This window comes from Salvelinus alpinus, chromosome 6 (assembly GCF_045679555.1).
Source record: "Salvelinus alpinus chromosome 6, SLU_Salpinus.1, whole genome shotgun sequence".
NCBI classification, from domain to species: Eukaryota; Metazoa; Chordata; class Actinopteri; order Salmoniformes; family Salmonidae; genus Salvelinus; species Salvelinus alpinus.
The window spans coordinates 39,854,777-39,866,467 of NC_092091.1; the positions used below are offsets into that span (position 1 = coordinate 39,854,777).

General features: G+C 47.5%; 1 protein-coding gene across 1 annotated transcript in view; it reads right to left on the reverse strand.

Annotated features, from left to right (window-relative positions):
• LOC139578674 (solute carrier family 22 member 23-like) overlaps positions 1-10,505 on the reverse strand; it is a 30,779-nt gene extending 20,274 nt beyond the window's left edge. Inside the window, exons 1-3 of the mRNA XM_071406602.1 lie at positions 9,427-10,505; positions 7,081-7,184; positions 6,291-6,445 (exon numbers count right to left, since the gene is read on the reverse strand). Of these exons, the coding sequence (XP_071262703.1) occupies positions 6,291-6,445; positions 7,081-7,184; positions 9,427-9,864 (697 nt within the window). The 5' untranslated portion in view covers positions 9,865-10,505. The remainder of the gene's footprint in view (positions 1-6,290; positions 6,446-7,080; positions 7,185-9,426) is intronic.
• Positions 10,506-11,691: the final 1,186 nt, after the last annotated feature.

Below are 11,691 nucleotides of genomic sequence, written 5' to 3' on the forward strand. Positions count from 1 at the left end.
TGCCTCTTCCCCGCACTCGCCCTGAGGTGCGTGTCATCAGCCCGGTGCCACCTGTACTGGTCCCACGCATCAGGCCTCCAATGCACCTCCACAGTCCAGAGCTTCCGGCGACAGTTCCCAGTCCAGAGCTTCCGGCGACAGTTCCCAGTCCAGAGCTTCCGGCGACAGTTCCCAGTCCAGAGCTTCCGACGACAGTTCCCAGTCCAGAGCTTCCGACGACAGTTCCCAGTCCAGAGCTTCCGACGACAGTTCCCAGTCCAGAGCTTCGGGCGACGTTTCACAGTATGGAACCTCCAACGACGGGCCACGGTCCGGAACCTCCTGAGACGGTCTACGGTCCGGAACCTCCTGAGACGGTCTACGGTCCGGAACCTCCTGAGACGGTCTACGGTCCGGAACCTCCTGAGACGGTCTACGGTCCGGAACCTCCTGAGACGGTCTACGGTCCGGAACCTACTGAGACGGTCTACGGTCCGGAACCTACTGAGACGGTCTACGGTCCAGAACCTCCTGAGACGGTCTACGGTCCAGAACCTCCTGAGACGTTCTACGGTACGGTCCGGAACCTCCTGAGACGTTCTACGGTCCGGAACCTACTGAGACGGTCTACGGTCCAGAACCTCCTGAGACGGTCTGCGGTCCGGAGCCTCCAGCGACGGTCGGCAATCTAAAGCCTACAGCAGGGGTTCTCAATCCAGAGCCTCCTGCCACGATCTACGGTCCGGTTCCTCTGGCAACGATCCACGTTCCGGAGCCTCCAGTGACGGTCTGCGGTCCGGAGCTTCGCCCCAGATTGAGGTCCTGAGTGCTCTGGAGCAGACTTTCATCAAGGATCTCTCTCTACTTTGTTCCGTTCATCTTTCCCTCGATCCTGACTAGTCTCCCAGTCCCTGCCGCTGAAAAACATCCCCACAGCATGATGCTGCCACCACCACCCTTCATGGTAGGGATGGTGCAAGGTTTCTCCCAGACGTGACGCTTGGCATTCCGGCCAAAGAGTTCAATCTTGGTTTCATCAGAACAGAGAATCTTGTTTCTCATGGTCTGAGATTCCTTTAGGTGCCTTTTGGCAAACTCCAAGCGGGCTGTTATGTGCCTTTTACTGAGGAGTGGCTTCCGTCTGGCCACTCTACCATAAAGGCCTGATTGGTGGAGTGATGCAGAGATGGTTGTCCTTCTGGAAGGTTCTCCCATCTCCACAGAGGACCTCTGGAGCTCTGTCAGAGTGACCATCGGGTTCTTGGTCACCTCCCTTACCAAGGCCCTTCTCCCCCAATTGCTCAATTTGGCCGGGTGGCCAGCTCTAGCAAGAGTCGTGGTGGTTCCAAACTTCTTCCATTTAAGAATGATGGAAGCCACTTTGTTCTTGGGGACCTTCAATGCTGCAGAAATGTTTTGGTACCATTCCCCAGATATGTGCCTCGACACAATCCTGTCTCGGAGCTCTACGGGCAATTCCTTCGACTTCATGGCTTGGTTTTTGTTCTGACATGCACTGTTACCTGTGGGACTTTATATAGACAGGTGTGTGCCTTTCCAAATCATGTCCAATCAATTGAATTTACCACAGGTGGACTCCAAGTTGCAGAAACATCTAAAAGATGATCAATGGAAACAGGATGCACATGAGCTCAATTTTGAGTCTCATAGCAAAGGGTCTGAATACTTTTTTAACTAAGGTATTTCTGTTAATTATCTGTAATACATTTGCTAAAATTTCAATACAACTGTTTTTTCTATCTCATTATGGTGTATTGTATGTAGATTACAGAGTTTTTGTATTATTATTTTTACTCCATGCTGTAATCGCTGCCAAAGGTGCTTCAACAAAGTATTGAGTGAAGGGTCTGAATACTTATATAAATGTGATATTTCTGTTTTTTTATATACATTTGCAAACATTTCTAAAAACTGTTTTTGCTTTGTCATTATGGGGTATTGTGTGTACATTGATGAGGGGGACATTTTTTAAATCAATTTTAGAATAAGGCTGTAACGTAACAAAATGTGGAAAAAGTCAATGTGTCTGAATACTTTCCCCGAAGGCACTGTATGTCCTACAAACACATGCTTAGTACTGTTAGAAGCGTAAGAACTGTGGGGCTGAAGATAAGAGTCTGAGATACAGCCGGTCCAAAGAAACCTGAAATGTACTTCTTTTTTTTAATCCCCATTTTACTGTTCCAAAAAAAGTTTGATCTTTTACCTTTTTGCAACTTGCCATGCCTTCATTTTTTGTCTCTCCTTGATGTAAATATATCCCCTGTCCAATTCACAGTTTGTCCACTAGATATCAGTAGGATATCACATGATGTTGAGAGAAGCTGCTAGCACTAAGATTTTAATAACATTTCCAAAAAGACAAGGGCTGTAGCTTTCAAATTATATGTAACTTTCTATTTTCTTGCAGGGCCCTGTACAGGGCCCAAACAAGAGTTTAACAGGTTAAGAAATGCTGATATTAGAGAAAGAACCTGATTAGGTGAAAAAAATGTAATGGCAGAGTTTTTAGCAGAAGTCATGATGGGGGAAAAAAAGCTTTGTCAGCCGCTCTTCTAGTACGGCCTGGTAACAATGACCTCACACAAACACACACAGAGAAAACATGACTTAGAGGTTGTTGACAGTCCTTTGTTTGATGCCTTCTGAGACAAACACCCAAACAAAGCCAATCTAAAGACAGCATCCACTTTGCAAATGCGAGGCTACACATTCACAAACACATGCATAGTACACAACAAAACTATTTCAAATCAAATCAAATCAAATCAAATCGAATTTTATTAGTCACATACACATGGTTAGCAGATGTTAATGCGAGTGTAGCGAAATGCTTGTGCTTCTAGTTCCGACAATGCAGTAATAACCAACAAGTAATCTAACCTAACAATTCCACAACTACTACCTTATACACACACAAGTGTAAAGGGATAAAGAATATGTACATAAAGATATATGAATGAGTGGTGGTACAGAACGGCATAGGCAAGATGCAGTAGATGGTATAGAGTACGGTATATACATATGAGATGAGTACTGTAGGGTATGTAAACATAAAGTGGCATAGTTTAAAGTGGCTAGTGGTACATGTATTACATAAAGATGGCAAGATGCAGTAGATGATATAGAGTACAGTATATACATATGAGATGGGTAATGTAGGGTATGTAAACATTATATTAAGTGGCATTGTTTAAAGTGGCTAGTGGTACATTTTTACATAATTTCCATCAATTCCCATTTTTAAAGTGGCTGGAGTTGAGTCAGTATGTTGGCAGCGGCCGCTAAATGTTAGTGGTGGCTGTTTAACAGTCTGATGGCCTTGAGATAGAAGCTGTTTTTCAGTCTCTCGGTCCCTGCTTTGATGCACCTGTACTGACCTCGCCTTCTGGATGATAGCGGGGTGAACAGGCAGTGGCTTGGGTGGTTGTTGTCCTTGATGATCTTTATGGCCTTCCTGTGACATCGGGTGGTGTAGGTGTCCTGGAGGGCAGGTAGTTTGCCCCCGGTGGTGCGTTCTGCAGACCTCACTACCCTCTGGAGAGCCTTACGGTTGTGGGCGGAGCAGTTGCCGTACCAGGCGGTGATACAGCCCGACAGGATGCTCTCGATTGTGCATCTGTAGAAGTTTGTGAGTGCTTTTGGTGACAAGCCGAATTTCTTCAGCCTCCTGAGGTTGAAGAGGCGCTGCTGCGCCTTCTTCACGATGCTGTCTGTGTGGGTGGACCAATTCAGTTTGTCCGTGATGTGTACACCGAGGAACTTAAAACTTTCCACCTTCTCCACTACTGACCCGTCGATGTGGATAGGGGGGTGCTCCCTCTGCTGTTTCCTGAAGTCCACAATCATCTCCTTTGTTTTGTTGACGTTGAGTGTGAGGTTATTTTCCTGACACCACACTCCGAGGGCCCTCACCTCCTCCCTGTAGCCCGTCTCGTCGTTGTTGGTAATCAAGCCTACCACTGTAGTGTCATCCGCAAACTTGATGATTGAGTTGGAGGCGTGCATGGCCACGCAGTCGTGGGTGAACAGGGAGTACAGGAGAGGGCTCAGAACGCACCCTTGTGGGGCCCCAGTGTTGAGGATCAGCGGGGTGGAGATGTTGTTACCTACCCTCACCACCTGGGGGCGGCCCGTCAGGAAGTCCAGGACCCAGTTGCACAGGGCGGGGTCGAGACCCAGGGTCTCGAGCTTGATGACGAGTTTGGAGGGTACTATGGTGTTAAATGCTGAGCTGTAATCGATGAACAGCATTCTCACATGGGTATTCCTCTTGTCCAGATGGGTTAGGGCAGTGTGCAGTGTGGTTGCGATTGCGTCGTCTGTGGACCTATTGGGTCGGTAAGCAAATTGGAGTGGGTCTAGGGTGTCCGGTAGGGTGGAGGTGATATGGTCTTTGACTAGTCTCTCAAAGCACTTCATGATGACGGAAGTGAGTGCTACGGGGCGGTAGTCGTTTAGCTCAGTTACCTTAGCTTTCTTGGGAACAGGAACAATGGTGGCCCTCTTGAAGCATGTGGGAACAGCAGACTGGGATAAGGATTGATTGAATATGTCCGTAAACACACCAGCCAGCTGGTCTGCGCATGCTCTGAGGACGCGGCTGGGAATGCCGTCTGGGCCTGCAGCCTTGCGAGGGTTAACACGTTTAAATGTTTTACTCACCTCGGCTGCAGTGAAGGAGAGCCCGCAGGTTTTGGTAGGGGGCCGTGTCAGTGGCACTGTATTGTCCTCAAAGCGGGCAAAAAAGTTGTTTAGCCTGTCTGGGAGCAAGACATCCTGGTCCGCGACGGGGCTGGTTTTCTTTTTGTAATCCGTGATTGACTGGAGACCCTGCCACATACCTCTTGTGTCTGAGCTGTTGAATTGCGACTCGATTTTGTCTCTGTACTGGGACTTAGCCTGTTTGATTGCCTTGCGGAGAGAATAGCTACACTGTTTGTATTCGGTCATGCTTCCGGTCACCTTGCCCTGGTTAAAAGCAGTGGTTCGCGCTTTCAGTTTCACGCGAATGCTGCCGTCAATCCACGGTTTCTGGTTTGGGAATGTTTTAATCGTTGCTGTGGGTACGACATCGTCAATGCACTTCCTAATGAACTCGCTCACCGAATCAGCATATTCGTCAATATTGTTGTTGGACGCAATGCGGAACATATTCCAATCCGCGTGATCGAAGCAGTCTTGAAGCGTGGAATCAGATTGGTCGGACCAGCGTTGAACAGACCTGAGCGCGGGAGCTTGTTGTTTTAGTTTCTGTTTGTAGGCTGGAATCAACAAAATGGAGTCGTGGTCAGCTTTTCCGAAAGGGGGGCGGGGGAGGGCCTTATATGCGTCGCGGAAATTAGTATAACAATGATCTAGGGTTTTTCCAGCCCTGGTAGCACAATCGATATGCTGATAGAATTTAGGGAGTTTTGTTTTTAGATTAGCCTTGTTAAAATCCCCAGCTACGATGAATGCAGCCTCAGGGTGTGTGGTTTCCAGTTTACAAAGAGTCAGATAAAGTTCGTTCAGGGCCATCGATGTGTCTGCTTGGGGGGGAATATATACGGCTGTGATTATGACCGAAGAGAATTCCCTTGGTAGATAATGCGGTCGACATTTGATTGTGAGGAGTTCTAGATCAGGTGAACAGAATGACTTGAGTTCCTGTGTGTTGTTATGATGATCACACCACGTCTCGTTAATCATAAGGCATACCCCCCCGCCCCATTTCAACTAGAAATCCTATATTCATCACATTTTAGACTCAAAACCATTTCCCCAAGACCACCTTCATAGAACCCCCCCACCCCCCTTAGCCCCAACCTCAAACTGACTGACTAATCTCTCTGGTGATAAAAGGCCTAGGGGGCAAGGGAGATGAGTGGGGGGTTGGAGGTTAGGTGGTATATGGTGTAGGGGGTAGTAGGATAGAATCCCAGGCATAGCTGTAGATAAAGGACAAGCTAGACAACACTGATGTCCCCATCAAGGGGTAGGGTGTCAGTATGCCAGACTTTGTCAAGGTCCCCCCATCAAGGTCCATTAAGTGATAGTTCATGCTAATCATCTTATTCATGCTGTGTATCTAATCGAATTAGACATTGTTGATACCTTCTCAGAGACCATTGAGGTTTAAAACGAATTAACACCCCCCAGTCTATGAGGACCTTCTTAAACAAGGGACCAACCAAGCTCTAATTTACCAAAGCACATCTATCAATCTGACACAGGTAGGAAACAGGAAGCAGAACGTCTAGAGCAGGAAGTATGAAGTAGATACCAGGAAGTGGAGGTACAGTACTTACTCAGTACGTAGAGGGAGAGAGTGAGGCCAGCTAGACAGAAACCCTCAAAGAAACGCAGTGTGCTGAACATAGTCACGTTGAAGGAGAACGCTACGCTCAAACCAAACACCAACATGAACAGCACCGAGACGATCAGAACCGGTTGACGACCGAACCTGAAAGAGAGAGGGGAGACGGCGGGAGAGAGAGAGAGGGAGGGGGCAGACATAGAGAGAGAGGGGGGCAAACATAGAGAAACAGAGCGAAAGAGAGAAATGGCGTGAAATGGAAGTGGAGAGGAAGAAATTAGTATTTTTGTCTGGAAGAGAACATTCCGATCCTCTACAGTCTGTTTCCCCTGACAACCTGGTTCAGAGGTCAGCAGGTCATTGGGTCAGAGAGTTGTGAACCAGTTATTCTATAGCCTCTGTTGCTATAGCTACAGCTCATCAACAACCTCAGCACGGAGAGGAGTGGGTGTTTTAACACAAGACGATGCTCTATTCTGAGATGTATGGGAGAAGGGGATACAGACACAGAGTGGGATACAGACACAGATGTGTCTGAAACTGACACACAGAGTCTGTGTTCAGACTCTCCATCCTTTTCCAGAAGTGTACACTTGCAAACTCTCTGTCATGGATCTACAGTGAACATTTTGAAAACTCCCTCCAACTAATGCTTACACCAATCGGATGCTTTTGAATCCATGACAGGGAGTGTGCAAGTGCATACACTGGGAGAAATGTGGACAATTGGGATGCAGCCACAGATGTGAAATGGAAGAAGAGGACAGTGCAGGGTAGTGTACCAGTCGGCTACGACTCCCATCACCAGGTAGCCGAAGATAGATCCCACCAGGAAAGAGAACTTAGCGATGTGAACCTTCCAGGCTGAATCACACACCAAGTTCCACTGCAGAGAGAGAGAGAGAGAGAGAGAGAGAGAGAGAGAGAGAGAGAGAGAGAGAGAGAGAGAGAGAGGGAGAGGAAATTAAATATATTGTTAACAATAGGAAATAATACCTCAAACATTCTTATTGGTTGTGAGTCTTTTGTATTACCTTTTCCCCCCACCCCTCTTATAATTCCACTAGTTCCTAATGCAACCAAAATCGATCATTTCATGGTAAGATTTTTTTTAATTTGGTGGTGAAAGAAAGAGAAAGGGACAAACATACACCATATATCTATCAACGGCATTATATCCCACAGCAAACACCACAACAGAAAGAGCAATGAGTCATTCGTTAGAGAATAGAGACACAACTAAAAGATCCCTGTGCACAATTTGGTTGGAGTTCTTTACCCTGAGAACCTGTGTGCCGATGGAAGGCACTGACAGCACAGAGTGATGTGATTTATCAACACTGTCTGTCTGTCTGTCTGTCTGTCTGTCTGTCTGTCTGTCTGTCTGTCTGTCTGTCTGTCTCTTTCTTCCTCTGACTCGCTCTCCCGTTGCTCTATCGCTCTCTCTCTCTCTAATTCTCCCTTTGTCTCTCACACACTCTTTCTCTATCTCTTTCTGTCCCTTGCTCTCTCGCCCTCCCTCTCGCACTCTTCACCCCTCCCTCTCTCTTTCTCTCCCTCTGCTATGCTCTGAATGTGTTGATTATTCATGAAGGTCGATATGGAGTTTGAGTCTGCAAACATGTTGTAATCTCACGTGTACCATTCAAACATGCACCACAAGGGAACCAGAGATACTGTGTGTGTGTGTGTGTGTGTGTGTGTGTGTGTGTGTGTGTGTGTGTGTGTGTGTGTGTGTGTGTGTGTGTGTGTGTGTGTGTGTGTGTGTGTGTGTGTGTGTGTGTGTGTGTGTGTGTGTGTGTGTGTGTGAAATAGAAAATGATAGATTGAGAGTGAGATTGAGAGTGAGAGAGCTTTAGTGTGTATATCCATGTTTTGGACCTGGTCTTGTTTGAAGTCACACAGAGCCTGTCTGTGTTCATGAGTATCAGATAATAAGAAAATCTATGTTTTGTGTCAATGCACACAATGGTGTAGTTCATTTAAAACAGCTTTTGGGAACAGAGGCCTGTGAAGGTGTGTGTGTATGCGTGTGTGTGTGTGTGCGTGTCTGTGTTGTGTGTGTGGGTCTGTGCTTACGTTCAATGTGTGCATTCGTGTGTGTGATGTCAAGCAGAAAGAGTATGGCTGTTTAACAGTGACTCACACCCTGCTGAGCCCCCAGCTTTGTTCCAGAGCAGAGGGCGTGAGAGAAGAGGAGGGGGAGAGGAATGGAGGAAAAGATAGAGGGATGGAGGGACAGAGAGAGAGAAGAGAGTGATAGAGAGTTGGAGGGAGAAAAGGAAGAGAGAGTGAGAGAGCCGGAGGGGGAGAGGGAGCAGAGAGAGTGATGATAAAGAGCGATAGAGGGATTGAGAGAGATGAAGAGAGAGATGGAGATAGAGGGAAGAGAGAGAAAAAGAGAGGAGAGAGTGGGAGGGAAGGAGAGAGAGAGAGGGAAAGAGAGGAAGAGGATAAGAGGGAAAGAGAAAGATGATCATTGGGTATGAGTGATAAGTTTGCAGTGGCCCGGGCAGTGTGAGATTAAGAAAGACACAGCCTGTAATAGGTGTATCTAATGGCTATTTTAACCCAACACACACACTGAAACCTTATCTCATAGAAGTTTAAGATTCAATTGATTGTTTGTCAAACCTGCTCATATGCTGGTTCACGTGTTGGGGTAACAAGAGACAGCTACACCTACTCTTCTTCTATGATGGATCGTAGAATAATCACATTCCCTGCTCTCATCAGCACCACAGAGGCTACACTGCCACATATATCACATTAAACACTGAATAACTAAATTAGCTTGCATGGATAATTACACTCCAGAGTGCAGTGTGTTTTTGATCATGCCAATTCAGGTCAAAAGAGAAATTAAAGTGGTTTGATGAGTTACTGTGTGCTCTGAGAGAAAACTGTGATCTGTTTTATAGTAGTCCTATGGCACAGAATTGAACACTGGACTGGGTGCATGCGCTGTCCATGGTGCTGGGTAGGCTACATTTCTTTGAGAATTAGCTTGTGCCCGCCCCATAGTTGCATAGGATGCAGTGTTAGTGATTCTGATGATTAGGCCTATTATGCATTTTCAGACGCAGAAATCATCAGAAGGAAGGTATGGTATATGGAGCACACGTTACCTTGGTAACCACGTTCTGACTGAGTCCGGTCTGCAGCTCGAGCTTCCACTCCTTGCACTCGCACTCCATGCCGCCGCTGTAAGGCACGGGTTTACCAATGTCTCCGTTCGTGGCGGTCACGGGTAACTTTAAAGAACCAACGGTCCAATTACTTCCGTTAACAAGAGGCTGTACGCACGTGCCTTTTGGTTGCGCCAAAAGGAAATAATCCGAAAACTGGCTAAATCCGATAAATAAAGCCGGTATCCACGTCAGAACAACGAGCTGTTTTTGGTGTTTCCCAAATCCCCCGAGAGACGGTAGTACCGAGCCGTCGACGTGCTGCAGGAGCCTAGGTGCCTGTGTCTGCTCCAGCGGCCTGAAGCCGTTCTCCGGTGGCGGTTGTTCCCGGTCCTGCCGCTGCGCCTCCGCCACCGGCCGCTCTGGTCCCGCTGCCATCTATGCAACAAAGAGCTGCCAAACCCCACAGCCAAACTCCGGGCGCTCTGTTGCCCTGTCCACTCCGCTCTGCGTAAACCCTTTGTTACAAAGGAAACCCAGAGCGCAGGCAGACAGATCGTGTGTGTCCAACAAAGACGCACAGAATGGGGTCCTCTGGCAGATTACCGAGCGGCTGGTCATCTCACCATGGTGCTCCGGTTAGAATGGGCCGACAGAATAACGGTTTCAGGTGGAGCCTGGGGCTCAGGGGGAAGCCGAGGTGAGGACACAGGCAAGGTGTTGGCTCGGAGAGGCAGGCATGCTTACCATGTGCTTTGTGTTCCAACCAGGTATAGCATCCATGTGGGGCTAACACACAGGCAACGAGGTGTGGGTGACCGATCAGTCTAAACTCGAGGCTGCACATCTGCTAGCCCCTCCACGCGCTCCACAGGTAACACACCTGTCCAATCCTTGACCCCTCGCAGGTATTGTGGTGGTGGTGGTCATTGCTCCAGTTTACAGACAAAACCAACCGTTATCCTACATCTCGTCCGGCTCTCAAACAATAAGAGATCACTGTTTGATTTCCATGAACAGGTAGCCTATTTCTCTATTCGTCTGGGTCTCCAGTCCTGAACAATTCGATCACACACCCAGTCTCTGAGAAAGAATCAAGCCCCGCCCGCCCTGGTCGGGCACGGCTCTGTGATTGGTCCGTGTTTACGGGGCGATTGCACCACTCACGCGCAATTGGGCATCGGTGCCGTAACCCAGGCCTACCAAACGGCAACAAAGATCTCCTTTGTTTAGCCCATGCCCCATTTCCCACATAAGAATAAGACGAGTTTATGCGAAATACTACAATTAGTGTTTATTGTCGATGAGGGTAGATTAACTGAAGATATTGTGTTGGAAGCTATAATGATTTGTGTCAACTAAAGCGAGCGAAGGGCTCACAATCACAGTCTACCGAGCCCCCCATATAGCTTAGTTGATTATAATATCCATGTCAGAATGTCTGACTCATAAATAGATAATAACGTTTGCATTTCTGGAGATGACAATAGCCTGTCACACAGATGGGTTGCAGCTGCAGCCTACTGTACAATTATCACATTGTCGCATCCGCAAGGTGATGTGTGGATAGTATGACGCCAGAGGGCACCAAATGATCACAAACTAAGGACGAGTGCAATCAGAGATCAGTACATAATAACGAGATACTCATGTCTCCGCCCTAACAATGGGTGTCGTTTTTCTAAAAGTGGGAAGGTAGGCGAAACGTTTAGGTCCAAAATAAGCCGATAGAAACCGAATTGGGCTTATATTTGACATATTTTGGCAAGAGTGAAACCTCTCGCTTCGCCTCTTCCTCTCTGGTGTAATGCATTGCCCAATGTTTGACAGTAGGCAGGTTCCATTGACCCATGTTTAAAGCCAATTTATGCTTGATTGGAAATGTGGTCGCAGGCGCCTATGGAGGGTGTGACGCAATGGCGGAGCCCCTGTCCGCATGCAGAGGCCAAATTGAGCTCCTTTGTAACAATGTTGAGGGCTCCATATTGCGCCGTATAGCTCCACATTGACATGACTAGTAGGAGGAGGCGGGAGGTCCTGTATAAACACAATCTCACTTGACAACTTCCTTCACAACAGCTACAGCTCATATCACCTTAAACGCTGCACGGACAAAAATCGGCAGATATAGTTGAAGACATTTTCTAAAGATCAATGACATTCAACAAGGGTGGATTTTTGTTTTTGTTATAGAGTGAAAAATTACCCTGGCTCATCTAACCAATAGGTGGCGCTATCACCGGTCCTAGGTTGGTAACTGTTCTG